This window comes from Anguilla rostrata, chromosome 13, assembly GCF_018555375.3.
Source record: "Anguilla rostrata isolate EN2019 chromosome 13, ASM1855537v3, whole genome shotgun sequence".
NCBI classification, from domain to species: domain Eukaryota; kingdom Metazoa; phylum Chordata; class Actinopteri; order Anguilliformes; family Anguillidae; genus Anguilla; species Anguilla rostrata.
This window is the reverse complement of record NC_057945.1, coordinates 12,626,855-12,643,694: the sequence shown is the minus strand read 5'-3', so window position 1 is coordinate 12,643,694 and position 16,840 is coordinate 12,626,855. Positions and strand designations below refer to the sequence as shown.

Sequence of the window (16,840 nt, the reverse complement as noted above, 5' to 3'; positions counted from 1 at the left end):
GTGTTTGTACAGTGTTGTAAGTGTTTTGATGTAAGTTAAAAACATAATTCCATATTAGAGCATGCATTAAGTGACATTTTGGGGCAGGTCAACATGCATACACTCATTGACCTCACCAAATCACCAAAAGGCATGTTCCACTCAAGTACACCGACCCACATCAAGAAACAAATGGAATATGCCTGCTTCTGGTAAGACCCAAAATTCACATATAGTAATCTCGGGAAGGGCTAAAACGTCCATGTATTGGGAGTGCAGCTTCTGTCTAACTGACCGGGGAGTCATTTACTGAGGACACACTTTCTGCATCATCCAGAATGACCTATTCCCTTCAATGTGGTCTCCCTCCAACTGTGAAAAAGAAGAAGAGAGAACATGCCTCCCTGCCAGCAGCCATCTGCAGATGTTCCTTGAGGCTCCTTTAAAACACTGAGGGACTGGGGGGGGTTGCCTTTAGCACATGCTCCCGTTTAGACTTGACCCCAACATCAGACCGTGTACTGCCGTAGGCTGGTTTAACTCTGGGGCCTTAGTACCCTCCCTCCTACCCCACTCTCAGCCCAACAGAAAGAGTCCCGGTAGAGCCATTGCCCTGCCATGGACACAGCTGCGTCGGCCAAGGAAGCAGTCGCCTAAACTGCTGTCGCACCGGAGGGACATGTCACTGAGGTGTATGTGAAAGCACAACACTCACACATCCTGTACACAGGCACTGACTAGCCAGGACTGTTTCTCCTCCATTTAGTTTTTTTTTTTGTTTCAGAGATGTTAATGGCTTCCCACAATCCCCATTTTGCACTTGCTTGTGGTTAACACAGGTTGAAAAGTAAGCTACGTTTAACAGGGGTGGGTAGCGAAAGCAAAATGACCCCTCCTGTGCGAAGTGTGGTAAAATTGGATGGAGTGTAGAGAGAGGGTAAGTAAAGCATGATTCCCCTGTGGACTGGTGGGCAATATTTAGAAATATGTCAGAATTTATTCATTTCGTCAGGCCTGATGTTGACTCAGTAATACAGAATTGACACTTGTCCACTTTGTGTGATGAGCTCTTCATTCTCCACAATCAGACCTGTAGCATTACTGAGTCGATCTGCTGGGGGAAAGTTCCCTGAGGAAAATCTGCTCGGTTTGTTAACATGGAAATCAGCAAAATAATCTATTGCATCCTGCTCGTTAAAAATAAGTGATAGTCTGTGGTCTAGCATCTGTGTATTCCTGAAGTTACATTCCAACCCACAACCACGCAATCCACTGCTATCCCCCTTAAAGAGAGAACAGAGATCAGGGTATCGGTGGAGAGCAGAGGATCAGCCTGGAAGGCAAACTGACAATTGTTTCAGTATAAAACAAGAGCACCAGCAAACAACTAGTGGTCAAAGTGAAATTCATTTTTTGGTAGCTAGCTATAAATAATTAATTTGGAGCAAACTTGTGTCCTGTGTTCTGTTTCCTCTGAGTATTTATGGTGGGGTGTGCGTCTATTTGTTATCCTGAAGAGATCAACGACAGGTCGCTTCTTCGTAAAATTATTGGGCCTCATTTACGAAACGTGTATGATCACATTTTATCATAAACTGTGTGTAAAAATGTTTTAAAGAACATTTTGCCATTCATAATTGTTTTTCTTATGTGTATTTGTTCATGGCTGTTCCTTATGCTAATCACATGAACAGGATTGCACATAAAATTTACAGTTAGTATTCATCATCTCATATCCCTGGGGCATGCACAAAAACAAAGGTCTGCACGTGTCATGAATCCCATATTGGTTTTTTTGTACGAACATTAAGAATACAGAAGGACAAAAAAAAGGACAAAAGTGAGAATCATTTAAGAAAAGTTCTGTGAATTAGGCCCACTGTGTTTTGAACCGCTGGCAGAGGCAGGTACGTCTACCAACCGTAAAGAGCTAATCAGAATTCCATCATGAGCACAAACGGTGGTAAACGATGCAGGCGAAGAAACATATCAAACCGCTATATTGAGAGTATCAGTTTCAGGAAAGGGGCCATTCGTATTTTTGGGGCGCGTGCAAATGCTTCACGGAAACTTGGCCGCGGAACCACTTGACTGAAAAACATTAATTCCATTTTCTTTGAGGCTTTAATGTCTACAGCAAGTATATAGCTGTGTTCTGAAGCTACGCATCTGAAATGCATCACCACAGTAACATTCCTCTTGGTAGCAAGCAGGCTGCGGGACATGATCAACAACTTTGAGCAGATTTTTTTGTAAAGAAAAGTGAGGTCGGGGGTGTGATTCAGTAAATTTACAGTATAAATCCATCAAAAAGGGAGAGAGAGAATGTGAAGGGTGGGAGGGGTTACTTTTAACCAGAGTGCCCCCATAGGCTGCAGCAACAGCCGTAAACACAAATATTGTAGTAGCCTAAGAAAAAAACGTCCAACAGTCCGAAACTAATAGAAAGTGGACATTTAGTTATATCAATTAATCGAGCTCCCTGTTTGCGTTTGTACTGTGGTGAGCTTAAGTTTATGAAAACGCAATGCAAGTCTTGCACATTATTTAACCAAAAACCCATTTAAAACGTTTTGGGTAGCAAACTATTGCGATAAAAATGACATGAATTAGGTTACACGACAATGGCAAATCAAATGTAGAGAAAGTCGTTATGTAGCCTATTCATCTTGTGGTATTCCTCAAATTTCCATAAAAATCCAAACAAAGGCGATGTACGCTTATTCACTTAGAGTAAGCAGTAATCGCATAAAACTAATTTAGATACTTACCAAAACTAGAGCAAACCTCTCCTCCAGTTCGTTCGAGTCGGGCATTGGCACTTTTAATGGCATGATATGCGGCTTCGTTTCTGGCTGTTCGTCAGTGCTCTCAATATTCCCCATTCTGAGAAAGGCAGGATCCCTTTTAGTGTTTAAAAAAAACCTGTTCGTTCACTGTTTCCTCTATAATTCGGAAATTTCCCCACAACCTGGCCAATATCCAGTTATTCATCAAAAGTTTGTCTCCATTTAAACTTGTTCTAAAGTAGCCTACTTAAAAATATAGTGAGGTTAATCATATGTTTCGTCTCAATTAGAAAGCATCTTCTTTGGCTCCTCTGGTTCCTCCATCTCGAGCAGAAAACCCATGGTTTGATGAAATCATTTTTATCCGACCACGCAGTCTAGTCCGTTGCAGATCTGTTCCTGCCTACTTCAAATTTCCATTCATCGTTGTGTGGGGATTATTCTGCTCAGTCGATGTAGCTCGCACTTAACAGGCAGTTGAACTGTACGTCTTTGTCCCGCCCCCAACAATACTTGCTCCACGCGCAGCAGCCCGAAACTGATGGCCATGGAAAGTTGGGTGAACAGACACATTCACGCCATCTGGTGGCGTATGGAGGACTAAACGTGCCAAAATGAAATAAATAATTAAATAAATAAATATGAAATTATATAAATAATTACATTGGGCAATAATTAAATAAATACTTCATTTCATTTTCGAAATAATTGTCGCCTCACGATTGTCCTTTTTACAATAACGTGATATATATATATATATATATTATATTTCATAACATGTTGCATTTCCGAATGGCTTTCTTCATTTCATAATGATATTTTTCCGAATGGCGTTTTTATTTCCGAACTCCCTTTTTCATTTCATAACGAGACTTCACAAACTGGTACAGTAAGACCTCCTGTCAATCAACACGAACAGGGTGTGAGCAGTCACGGTCATTGGTTGGTCACGCATTCAGCAAAGACAGCAGCACTGCAAATATCGATCTCTATGTTAAAATTATAAACCCTAGTGCTGTAGCAATTGATGCTAGTCGCTCCAGGCACATCCATTCCTAACATAGGATGCAAATCAATAAACAATGCATCCACAAATTTATTGAATGAGTGCAAATCCTTTATTGGAATGAAAGCAATTCGCAAAAACACAAAACGCACAGGTTAAGCTTCATAAAGGATAATGGTACGTCATTCCAACAAATTCTAACACTCCTGTGATTAAGAACATTGCTCGCTTGCTAGGTAGCTAGCGGGTCTAATGCGGCTAGCCGTCCCACTCGCAGTTCCTGGTTAGCAAGGCTTGTGAAGTGTCTTCATGGCTCTCCCAGAATCCAAACAGAAACTATTTTTAACTAGTGACCAGCAAACGAACGTGCCTTTATTTAGATCCAACACTCAAACGTTTGCTTGATTGTTTTTTCATAACTATTATCGTTGGCACGTCAACGAGGATAATGCTAGGGACATCGCTGATTAAAGCCGCGTTTCCACCAAAATTACCCGGAACTTTCAGTCCCAGGAACTACTTTACCAGGAACTAAAAGGTTCCTTCAGCCAATGGTTGTCTGCGTTTCCACCGGAGTCTAAAGTACCGCGAAGATTAGGCAAATTAGCCCACTGACGTTGTCGTCGGTCCATCTGTCATATGATTTCTTCTATAACCCCATACTACCACCGAAGTAGCTACATTATTTCTAATAACCGGGACAGCCCGGAGGGTTTATTCCACTTATATACAACGGGTTACCAACAATGACTATATATGGTTACTTTTGTATTTATTGATTTTCATATATCCTCTCAAACACATTCATTAACAGCAGAAAACATGCACAAGTTGTAAACAATTTGCTGTTTTATTACTTCCTCGTCGTCAATTCCATATAGGAATACAATGAAGTATCTATTTAATCATTTACCAATTTATAATTATTTATTTATTTATTTATATAATTCCACATTAATTATTCATTTCATTTTGGCACATTTAGTTCTCCATAGTGGCGAGCACTCTAGGTAAAATCAAATCAAATACCGAATACCATAGCGTAGCCTATATAAACAATTTAACACCAATCAATCAGTCATAAAAATGGATTCTTGACACCATATTTTTATTCTTATCATATACATAATTTATCATTCACAGCATATTTATAAACAAAAAACCCATCATTAGTCTTTCAAACCAATTTTCATTTTTTCCAAGATCCCTAAAATCAAAAACATAGTTTAACTAAACAAAAATAATCATGGAATATTAGATTGATTTTAGAAGAATCCGCAATCATTTATATAAACTGAGACCAACTTGACTAAAATTATATTTATGTAGCAGTAACCAATTCAGTTAATCAGAATTTCTAAGCCATTGACATACTGAACTGTCCTCATATAAACAGGGAAGCTGCTAATACGGTATAAAGTGACAATGATTCATGAAGCCCTGGGCTGTACGGGTCCAAATATGTCTGGTAGGGCAGAACATTATTGATGCTGCAAATACAGTGATGTAGCTATGAAATTCCAATCAATGTGGAATTATTCGTAAAATTTAATCAACAGAAAAGTAAGCATTAAATGGAAGCGGACAGAACTGAAACACATGCATTCATGTAATTCCTCAGATTAACAGATCTGTGTATGAAATAACAATCCAGCTCCCAACCCCCCCAACACATATAATGTGTGTGTCTGTGTGTGTGTACGTGCACGTGCATGCCTGTGTGTGTGTGTGTGTGTAAATCATCTCATGAAATAACATTTTTGCATCTTTTGAAAAACAATTACATTTTGTTATCCAAAAACTGTCCCAGTTATATCCCAGATTTTAATCCACAGACAGTTTCTGTCTGTCCCTGTCGATACTGCTGAGGACAGACATTCAGACGCATCCCATCTGAACAGGGCACACACTGGGCCCAGGTCCTCCTCATTCAATGCCCTTGGCTTTCAGCTCCTCCTTAACTCTCTTCAGGTAGCCAGGGTCTGGGTATCCAAACCTGCATGAAGAAGTGAGCCATCAGTAAGAACATTCTTATGTGAGTACACCTTGTGTGCAGAGATACAGGACTATATCAACACTGATATACACAACACAGCTCTACAGACAGCCAGATTCAATTTCAGTCTTTTTGCTATTTTCAGACAGTCACGTGATGCAGTATACTACCTCTAACTGGTCATATACAACCCTGCCATCCCTGCCCAAGATCCAAAATAGTAAGCACCTCTGAGGTCCTCCGTCTGTAGAGGTCTTGTGATGAATGTCATTCCAGGTGACTGTGTCAGTAGCTCCTGTCGTGGTGGAGGTTCCCACAGTGAAAATGAGTTTCTGGTCAAATGCCCTTTCCAGCAGCCTTAGAACCTCATTACCCTCATTGTTGTCTGGCAAATAAGCCCATCTTTTGGCCCCTCTGAATTGTTTCCCTGGATTTGGATGCTTTTTCTAGAACCAGAAGAATTTATGGTTAATGTACAGAAAAACCCTACTAAAACGTATTACTGTTAGCACATGCTGAAGAGAAGAAGACTTGGATTAATTTCAATTTGGTGTCAGATCATGCAATGGAACAAAACCTACATTTGTACTGACCACCGCCAAACAAAAGAAATGGTGCCCGTCCCTTTGAATTTTATTTAAAGGTACACTTGGAAAAGGTGTATTTTGGTACTCATGCGCTTAAGTGAGGGGTGAGGACACTTTATGGTGTAGCACCACTGCAAAGTACAGACTAGGGACAATAAATAAGAACTAATTTATTTAATAAAACAAGCATTTGAATATTCAAATATTAATTTACACCCCAAGTACAAACTGATCAAAATGTGAAATGTTTTTTTTTCCCCAATGGGCCTCATTTATCAAGTTGAATAGAAACAAATTTCTTCGTGAATCGTTGGTACAGACCTTAGCACACGAAATATGGTATTCATGAAAGCTTTCAAGAGTCAAGTTAATCAGGGAAAATGTTTGTATGTTACAAGAGCTCTTAAGTATGTGTAAATTCAAGTTGATAGAAGCAAATTTCTTCACAAATCGTTGGTACAGACATTTGCACAAGAAATGTGGTATTCTTGAAAGCTTTCAGGAGTCAAGTTAATCGGGGAAAATGTATGTTACAAGAGCTCTTGAGTATCTGTAACTTACGTAAAACTGGATATACATCCATCGGTGTTATACTTTCACATTTGGATTTGAATGGAGACTGTAAATCCCATTGCCAGAATTGAATCCAATTTAGATTAAATACAGATAAAGATATTGTCCTTTAAATATTTTTGATGCTGCACCTAAATTTGTTAAAAAATAACGTACAGTCCACAACAATTTGGATGACAAATCTTTTATAAAACTGGTGGCATGTCACTGTCCCCAATATCCCTGAAATTGATGTTTCTCCAATAATGGCACCAGCGCGCTGGATGACTTTCAAAAGCCAGACTTTGGCAACCTTTTTTTTAGCAGTTATTCCCTTTTTACTCAGTTTTCACGTCAAACCATTTTCTTTTCAGTCGTTACGCTGTGCGTGATTGACGAGACAGCATTACACTCGTCTGTAGTTTCCAGAATTGAGTCTTTCTCGGGTGCTGTGACCCCGCTGATTACGCTGCAAAATAATACATATATTTTTGAGCAGACATGATTCAAAATCACCTCAGATGTCTGCTTCGGATAAATTCTTATTTTTTGGCGTTTGGATGCCATTCTGGTGGGATTTGCCTTTTTTGGGTTTTAGGGGTGTCATTGAATTTAAATGAGCTGTGCCATGAACACACTTTTTATATGACAAGTGATTGATATTTATCCAGAAACTCACGTGAGTAGCCATGAAGGAAATCAGTGCTCCAAAATCTTTAGGACATTTGGCAATAATTTTTAGTTCTGCTCGGCCTATGAAGACATTTATGCACAACTTTACTAAAACATTGATAAATGAGGCCCATTGTGTGACCTCATCACATGCGTGAGGTATCAAAGACCCCAAATAGGAAGGGATGGACACAAGGTATCACATGTCTCTCTCTCTCTCTCTGTTCATTCAATCTATTCTTGGTAGTTTAATTACCCTGAAATCCCAACGGTTCTTACCGTCTGTATGCCATCAGGAATATGATATTCGATCTCAATGGTGCCACAGTCAGGAAATCCTGGAAGTCCGGATTTCATCTTCTTGAATTTCATTTTACCTCCAGGCTGGTTCCCCTCTATCTTTCCAAAAACCTCTTTACATACAGGACAACAGGGACCTATGCTCTCCATTGACTTCTCTAAGCAATCGCGGCAGAACTCATGCGTGCACTTTAATTTCTTCTTGTCTCTAAGGGTATCCATGCAGATGGGACAGTCTTCAGCGACGCCTGCCTGACTCGCAGCGGCCCCTCCTGACGCGGTGGGAGAGGACTTTGGACGTTGCAGCCGCATCTTTGCCTCCTCGCTGAAGACAGCTTCACCCAGCAGGTGTTCCACCTCCTCCACGGCTGGCCGCAGATGCTCTGCCAAGCCAACCAGTCTCCAGGGTCCATTGGCATCCCCTGCTGCTACATACGGGTGTTGACTGCAGACTTTTTCGAAAGCACCCTTGATGCGCTCCACCTTACTGTGCATGGAGTTCTTGAGAGGACAGGCCAGGATGTTGGTGGCTCCTTTCTGGTAGAGCTGCTCCAGGGCTCTGAGGGCATGGCATGCCAGGGGGAACTTCTGGTCCTTGGCTGGCACAGCTTTCACATTCACGATACCTGCAGCTGGTTCCACGGCAAAATCCACACCAAATTTCTGTTTGATAGCCATCACCTGCTTTTCAAACACCATGTTTATGAACTGCCAGTGGAATAGATCCATGCTTAGCCCCTGTTTCTCTAGAGGATCCTGGAGGTTCATCTCAAAAGTCTTGTGCAAGACCTCTTCTGAATCCCACTGGCGGGACTCCAATCTCCATTTTCTCTGGAACTTTTCAAGGCTCTCTTTTGGGCCAGAAAGCTGGCAGCCATTTGAGGACACGCTCAGCACCAGCTTGTATTCCTCTCTCTGAATCTCTTTCAGCATCTCCATCATGTTTAGCTGGTCCAGGTTGGTAGTGGAAACAGTGACCAAGTGGATTTCTTGAGCACACTTCTGGAAAAGGCTTGTAAACTCCTCTTTGGCTCTCGGTAAGGAACTCTTGCCCTCTTCAAGTGCTGGTGCCATGATGGATACTAAAGCCTGTCCTTTGATATCGACTCCATTGCTCCTCTGGATTTGGGCAATCTCCTTGTTGCAAGCAGTGGCTATGTGCCAGTACTGGAACAGAGGGACAGCTAAAGTCTCCTCTTCCACCTGGGTGTCTCGTTGGCTGAAGGCACTGTTCTCATTACCTGTGCTCAGTGCCATGCTATTGTGCCAGTTACCTGGCTCTGACTCCCTCTGACTGAACTTTCCGTTGCGGTCCTCCTTCTCAAAGGCCCCTGCTGCAAAGGACCTTGGCAAAGCTTCTTCATTCTGAAAGAAAAAAAAGGAGATCACAACTAATTTCTAAATACATCAGACATGATCTAGGTACACACAATGGCTTGAAAGAAATTATATAGAACTTTCTAAAAGAGAAATGCTATATGTAATGGAGCTACAGGTCAATTACTGCATTTTAAAGGAACTATGGACTATTGTTTTCATGGACTGACAATAACCACATAATTAATGGTTTTATTCTTATTTTAATATTTTGGACAGTTGTATGTTCTGTATCCTGTTTAAAAGCAAATATTGGCCAAAGCTATAATATAAAGTCAAGCATCTTAGCATTTAACACCACTGTCAGGGAGGCCAGCTAACGGTGTAATTATCTAAGTTTGTACTTAGGTGTACAAACATGGTGATCAGTTTTATCTTGCATTTCTAGCACGATTGCTTAGTTGGAGGGAAAGTCACTAATACAGTGGTGGGTGGCAAGGTTCCGTGTTAAGTTGTCAAAAGAACGCAAGACAACATCGAGGGTGCTGTTGTAGTATTAAATTTGCGTAAATTGGAACAGGGCAGACTCATGTGGCGGGGGTTTTAAAATGCAACGACCAATTTAGGCTGTATAACTGTATTTACTATTGATATGTAATCACTTTTATTTTTATGTAACTGGTGTGGTTCTAAACGTTAAAAGGCCTCCAACCACTTGCAGGCAAGGCTAGGTGAATGCAGTGAGTGGACCTTTTGGTCAATATAGCAATAAAAAACTGAAGCTAGTTCTTGTTTCCTGTTAGTTTGTAATTCTTTTGTTTAGTTTGTTTTATTTGTGTTATTTTTTGTCACTTATTATGTGCTGTGAACATCACAGATGCCTATACTCTCCCGAATCAGTAGTGGGTTTCGTGCATAAATGCAGTTGCAGATAACTGGACATTCAAAATTAGGTTGGGAATTGGACGTGTTCAATCCCACGTTGGGTACCAAATGTATAAAACAAAAAAATAATAAAATAAAATAGGGGAAAGGCTGGGATTTCTGGATATCCCCCACAGGTTTACCACCCCATCATTGTAAATGTTTGTCCGTTTATCAAATAAAGATATGAAAAATAACCAAATGCTGCATAATAAAACTCTCTGAAATGTTGTTTATTGGGCGGAGATGGCTGTGAAACTCACCTGCACTCTGTTTGCGACTGGGCTCTGAGGTGGTGCAGCTGGAGCAGACGGTACAGGTGAAAAGCGTACTTTGGCCATTGTGTCACAACTCTTAAATTTCAAATGCTGTTCATGGCACAGTCTTTCCATGACTACACAGAAAAAGAGAAGGAAAAACTAATGACAGAGTAACTGCACAAGTAACTTCACAACAATCACACAATCTCAGCCGTGTTCTACCATGTGCACCTGCAGGGCTACCAGCCACAGGCAGCACTGGCATGGTCAGGATTCCATCCTGGACCGTGGAGCTCATCCATGCACTAAAACAAAAATGGTGCCTTAACCGGATGAGCCACCCAGCAGCACCCAAGTTTGTCTCTTTGATTACATTACACTTCAGAAATTAGCAGATACTTTTATCCAGAGCGACCTGCACATTTATTAAATACAATTCATTTTACTGAAGCAATTCAGGCAAAGTGCCTTTCTCAAATGTAGAAATGACAGGGCACCAGCTGAGAATAGCTCCCTAACCATTATACTATGCTGCTGGCCCCAAAGGCGGGAGAGATGAATGCTAATTTTCTTTGCCCATTTGGGGCAAAAATCAGCAGTGGACTTAAAAAAAAGTATCATCATTTGTTTTTATTTTGCTGAAAGAATGGAGGAAAGGTTAGTTGAGTTTAAATGCCTCCCGAAATATATTGCTATGAATGCATGGCACCACAAAAGCACATTATCTTACCTGATTGGGGTTTTACCCTGAGCTTAGCGAAGTGTCCATTTTCCAGGTCTTCCAAATGCCAATCGACTTTGTCCATTTGGCTTTGTTCATCTGCACTCATGTATTTATTCAGCAGACTCTGAAAAGCTTTCTGTAGCTCAACTTTTCGTTTGTTTTCTGCTATCTGCTTAGGCCAATCCACCTCAGCCTGTACATATGCCCAAGAGCCCTCCGCTGTATACAGGTCCTGAAAGAAAGACTGAGGTGACTCTACAATGTCTAATACATCCTTGAATGTAATGCACTGAAACACATTATCAAAACCTGTAACAGAGGGGGCTGTAGGGCGGCCTGGTCTGCTTGAACTGTGCTTCTCAGTGTAGTGACCTGTCTATTGGTCTGGCATCAAATCCTAACTCTGTGTTCTCTCACCTCCTGGGAACCTGTGACCTCTGGCTGGGCCTCTGCACCGGCTATGACAGCACCCTCATTGGGACCGTTCCCACTGAAATCAGCGTTCCTATTGGTTGTGAGGCCATTTCCGCTCAATAAAGCATGTGCATTGGTCATGGGACTGTTTCCACTGGCTGTGAGGACGTTTTCTTTAGCTGTGGAACTGGTTCTGCTCATGCTGTCTATATCCATGTATTTGACAGACTGAAAGAGAAGAGAGATGGCATTCTCCAGTCAAAAAATCTGGGGCTGAGACCTCTGTTCCAGTCACCATTCACCATACTGTACCTCCACTGACAGATGCAACACATCACGAACAACAGAAGTACAAAAGTGACAAGAGACCCATTAATATGTTAAACTTGGTAGAAACTGGTAAGTTCAGACAGACCGGGTTTGGTAAAGAAGAAAAGCTGAAGTGCATACAAAATAACTGCAACTGAAGTTAATGGAGTACAGTGTAATCAGACAAGGAGGGGAAGAAACAAGGTGTGGGGGAAATGGCCTGAGGAAAGGGCTAGAGAATATCACACAAAGGTATTGTATATCAAAAAGAGAGAATTTGACTGCTTTAGGTCGTAGACAAAGTTATCTGCAATTAGCCCACTACAAGGTGAAACACCTCAGGGGAGTAAACTGTACTTGGCTCCCATGTTTTCCAATAGTTTTTTGTTTCTATCTCTGTGCAAATAAATATTTGAAAAATAACTAAGTGCTGTATAATAAAACTCTCTGAAATGTTATGTATTTGGAGGAGATGGCTAAGAAACTCACCAGCGGTTGGACTGTGACTGGGCTTTGAGGTGGTGAAGATTGAGCAAACGATACAGGTGAAAAGCATACTTTGGCCGTTGCGTTACAACTCTTAATTGTCAAATACTGTTCCTGGCACAGTTTACCCATGGCTATACAGAAAAAGAGAAGGAAAAACTAATGACAGAGTAACTTCACAAATAACTTCACAACAATCACACAATCACAGCCACGTTCTACCATGTATACCTGCGGGGATACCAGCCACAGGCAGCACCAGCACGGTCAGGATTCCATCCTGGACCGTGGAGCTCATCCATGCACTAAAACGAAAATGGTGCCTTAACTGGATGAGCCACCCAGCAGCACCTGAGTTTGTCTCTTTGATTACATTACACTTTGGAATTTAGCAGATGTTTTCGCAAGTGTTTATCCAGAGCCACTTGCACATTTATTAAATACAATCAATTTTACTGAAGCAATTCAGGTAAAGTGCCTTTCTCAAAGGTGCAAATGACAGGGCACCAGCTGGAAATAGCTTCCTAACCATTATACTACACTATTGCCCCAGAAGTGGGAGAGATGAATGCAATTAAATTGTAAACAAATCTATCTTCAAAATCCTGGGAAATCTGCTATTTTTTTATATAATATATATATTATATATATTTATTTTTCAGAAAGAATGAAGGAAAGGTTAGTTGAGTTTAAAATGCCTCCAAAAATATAATGGTATAAATGCACAGTACCACAAAAGCAGATTCTCTTACCTGATGGGGGTTTTACCCAGAATATTGAGCGTTGATTTTCCAAGATTCCCCAAATACATTGAGCCTTGTTCGTGTGTTTACTCAGCAGATGCCAAACAGCATTCTCTAGCTCAGATTTCTGCAGCTCGACTTTCTGTTTGCTTTCTGCTATCTCCTTAGGCCAATCCACCTCAGCCTGCATGCATACCCAATAGTCCTCAAATGTACACAGGTCCTGAAATAAAGACTGAGGTGACTTTACAATGTTTATACATCCTTGAATTTATGCATTGGCACACATTATAAAAACCTGTAACAGAGGGGACTGTTGGGTGGCCTGGCCTGCTTGAACCGTGTTTCTTGGTGTAGTGACCTGTCCATTGGTCTGGCATCAAATTCAAATCCTATCAATGGCTGTGGTCAGCAGCCCCATAGAGTGGTTCATAACTAGGGTTTGGCGGAGAATGAGGGTTATAATGCAGTTCTGCTGCAGGGGGATTGTATTACCAGTCAAAAATTGGATCAGATCAGTTCAAGTGACGAGACAGACTGATGAGCTGACAGACACATAGGCAACACATGGTCTACACAGAGTTGTACCTCACAGCACAGTACAGTGGTACTTACTCCCAAACTTTGCAACTGGTGACACAGAAGCCTGTCTTTTCACCCACAGACAACATGTCCAAAAAATTGATTGTCAACCAGAGGGGGGCACAATCACCTCCCCCACTCATTTTAAATTAAAAAGAGAGAGAAAGAGGTGGGAGGGATACCATTTTTGTTTGGCATTCTTATACTGCATCTGTCTAGCAAAGAAATGAAAGAAATAAATGGCATCCCTCACCAGCATATTCTTCTTTGAAGAACTCAGAGTTGTATGCAAATTGCATTCCGAAAAGGCCTTGGCTTGGCTGACTTCCCAGAAATCTGAAGTAACTTATTTGCCTGCTGCCAGTGTCTGTAACCAATCCCTGCAAAATGGCTCTTTCAAAAGTATTGAAAGTACTACATAGATCTACGTCTATCTGTGAAAGACATTTTCCTTTGGGAAGCAGGTGATTTGGAAAATGGCTATTCAGTTGTGATGGAAGAGTGAGGCAAGGTGTCACCAAAATGGGTGGATTAGTAATACTGGCATTCAACAAGAACTTTTTTTAGGGAGTGCAACACCTTGTGATTGGTTTAAACAAGTACCGCCCGCTTGTAGAATTACAAAAGATCATTATTTTTTCAGTTAATTTCTTATCAAACTTGAAAGTGTTTCAATTAGTACTGGAGAATGTATTTTTGTGGAAAAACATGCAAAGTTCACATTCAAACAGTTAGAAATCACCCCTGTCATGGATTGCAGTCAGCTGCTTTAATTCGCACTCTGGCGTAATAACAACCTATCGGAGGCTTCACATACAACGCATACTTCTACAGCACAAATGTAGTTGTCAATAAATAAATACTTAAAACTGTAAGGAATAACGAGTGCAAAGTGTACTTTGATTCTTATTTCAAGACTCTCTATCTGTAACCAGAAGACTTGGTGACTCCTTGTGGAGTCAAAATCTCCAAACAATCATCTCTCAGTAGTCTGTTTGTCCACCTCTGGAGTATCTGCCTCCGCCTGCCTGTGCGGTGTTGTGCTGCCTCAGTGCAAAGGTAAGGTTTGCTTTCACCACAAACCTCTGCTAGATGGAATGATCTACCTGCCATCACTGGGCATAAACTTCCCTCACCTCCTGGGAACTTGTTTCCTCTATCCGGGCCTCTGCACTGGCTGTGATAGCACCCTCACTGGGACCGTTTCCACTGAAGAGAGGACTCTTTTTGGTCGTGGGACCGTTTCCACTGGCAGCATTTCTTTTGGCTGCGGAACTGGTTTCATTGCTGCGGTCACCGTCCATGCCAGGGGTAACCTAAAAGAGATGAGAAAGCGTTCTCCAATCAAAAAAGCTCCGGTGCCTAGACCTCTGCTCTGGTGCTGAGACCATTCACCATACCTCCACTGACAAATGCAACACATCAACGAACAACAGAAGTAAAAAAGTGACAAGATACCCATTAATATTTTAAACTCGAAGGAAACCGGAAAGTTCAGACAGACCACGTTTTGTACAAGGAGAAAAGCTAAAGTACATCCAAAATAACTGCAAATGAAGTTAATGGAGTACAGAGTGAGTTAGCTGTCACCGCAGCTGCTATGATCATGGTGCTATTCTTACAGAATCCACATCCATGGGTGTTTCTTCGTTCTGTTCCTGCATGTTTCTGCTCATGCTGGTGTCTTTACTTCGGCTGGCTCTGCTGCAAATTGCTGCTCTCTGGCCACACTCAGTTCTTTACCTGCACATAAAAAAATCACATCACTATTTCAGTAGGGTAATAGAATCCTGGTCATTGTATTGCAGAGGTAATACTTCAGCTGGCTATGATCGTATCCCCATAAAATCACGCTTCTAAATTGATCCATTATATAAAATGCAATGTGAAATGAAGGAAAAGTCCATTTATCTACCCCTATTATCTACGATTGTTCTCTAAATAAAACGTAGTTTTAGCTACTTTTTATTTTTTTCAAACGCAATTCAATTTTAGTGCCTGTATGTTCGCTTATGCTTACAGTTACAACACTGTTCATATATATTTCGGAGGTAGCCTACAATGAACAGTGGACACGTAGGCTACTTAGGCTTCGTAATATACAATAACAAATCAGTTTCGTTTTCTGTGAAAGGCGTTTTGCACCCTATCTAATAAAAAGGCATTTTAATTAAAATACTTAAATAACAGGCTATAGTGTCGGTGGGGAAAACTGCACGCTAATAAAAACAACATAAACTTTATAAAATAGCGATTTTATGAATATTTCCGGTAACTTCCGTATAGTTCTATAATGCTATACCACAGCCTATTGATACTGTTTCGGTTCAAACAGAAAGTAATGGAAAATAAACATACTTTTGGCTAACGCAGCATGCCCATGCAATGACCGCTGAAATCACACTTGTGAAAATACATTACACTACTAGCAGACATTTTTAAAGGTAGTCAATGAAAAGATAGCGCATTACCTGTCTCCGCAGCTGCGTGCTTCTTCAGTCAAATGGAGTACACTCACAAATGACAGCATTAGCTTCGAGGAAACGAAAGCGAAACCAAACAACCTGCCGCGAAATACGTCGTTGTATTTTTGGCTGGACAGCAACAACAGGGCCAGCCCTACAAATGCGAATGTCTGTGAGTGACTGACTGACTGAGTCAGTGAGTGATGAAGTTACACCATTGGTCGGTCGAGTTGTTAAGTTACACCATCGATCACGTGTGTTAGGTCCAGCCATATACTAGGTTTTAACCAGGTTTTGTTTATTTATTTTGTATAAGTGGTATGACTCAGCATTACCTACATTTGTTTAAAGGGTGATATTAATTTAATAAGCTGGGCTACTCACCACAAATACATGCTTTCCACTGTTGTCAAAACGATTAAAAAATGTTGCCCTTTGGGAATAATCTTTTCAACGTTTTACACGTTTTCCTATGAAGTTTGTGACTGCCCGGGAAACAAGCATGCGGAATAAGAGAACATTCACAGGAAACAGTTTTATGAAATATTTTACCTTAATCAAATTTAGGAGTTTTCTTTCTCGTTTTAGTGGCAATTTTAGTGCTTATAAAATATAAATACAGCAAATAAGGTTCAGGTGTGTTTGCTTTAGGGGGTCATCCAGGACAAAGCAGGGCAATGTTTTGAACTCTAATTCCATTTTCCTTCTTGGGACAGAATTTATCAGTAGGCCTAT

General features: G+C 40.9%; 2 protein-coding genes across 11 annotated transcripts in view; both read right to left on the bottom strand.

The window, feature by feature from the left end:
• The window catches only part of LOC135237412 (formin-like protein 3), a 44,460-nt gene extending 41,206 nt beyond the window's left edge, over positions 1-3,254 (bottom strand). For all 4 annotated transcript variants that reach the window (XM_064304543.1, XM_064304544.1, XM_064304545.1 and 1 more), the window contains exon 1: positions 2,751-3,254. In XM_064304543.1, coding sequence (XP_064160613.1) covers positions 2,751-2,864 — 114 coding nt within the window. In that variant the 5' untranslated portion in view covers positions 2,865-3,254. The remainder of the gene's footprint in view (positions 1-2,750) is intronic.
• Positions 3,255-4,865: 1,611 nt separating this feature from the next.
• On the bottom strand, positions 4,866-16,309 carry LOC135237729 (E3 ubiquitin-protein ligase DTX3L-like). Of its 7 annotated transcripts, none has more exons than XM_064305113.1 (11): positions 16,112-16,307; positions 15,263-15,383; positions 14,777-14,956; positions 13,068-13,293; positions 12,319-12,449; positions 11,524-11,748; positions 11,113-11,338; positions 10,386-10,516; positions 7,861-9,246; positions 5,999-6,216; positions 4,866-5,770 (listed from the first exon to the last, which is right to left on the bottom strand). In XM_064305113.1, the coding sequence occupies exons 2-11, from the start codon at positions 15,314-15,316 to the stop codon at positions 5,701-5,703; spliced, it is 2,847 nt and encodes a 948-aa protein (XP_064161183.1). In that variant the 5' UTR covers positions 15,317-15,383; positions 16,112-16,307; the 3' UTR covers positions 4,866-5,700. The 7 variants fall into 7 exon arrangements, with proteins under 7 accessions (XP_064161183.1, XP_064161184.1, XP_064161185.1 ...); XM_064305114.1 differs by having other exon boundaries at positions 13,068-13,281; positions 16,112-16,306; XM_064305115.1 differs by lacking the exon at positions 11,524-11,748 and having other exon boundaries at positions 16,112-16,305.
• Between the last annotated feature and the right edge of the window lie 531 nt (positions 16,310-16,840).

Excerpts from the sequence above, each read along its gene's own strand:
- LOC135237729 (XM_064305113.1), bottom strand. The coding sequence starts at position 15,316 with ATGAGCAGAAACATGCAGGAACAGAACGAAGAAACACCCATGGATGTG. Across the intron at positions 14,957-15,262 it reads CACCCATGGATGTGGATTCT|GTTACCCCTGGCATGGACGG; the intron begins GTAAGAATAGCA and ends CATCTCTTTTAG. Across the intron at positions 11,749-12,318 it reads CAGTCACAGTCCAACCGCTG|TCTGTCAAATACATGGATAT; the intron begins GTGAGTTTCTTA and ends CTTCTCTTTCAG.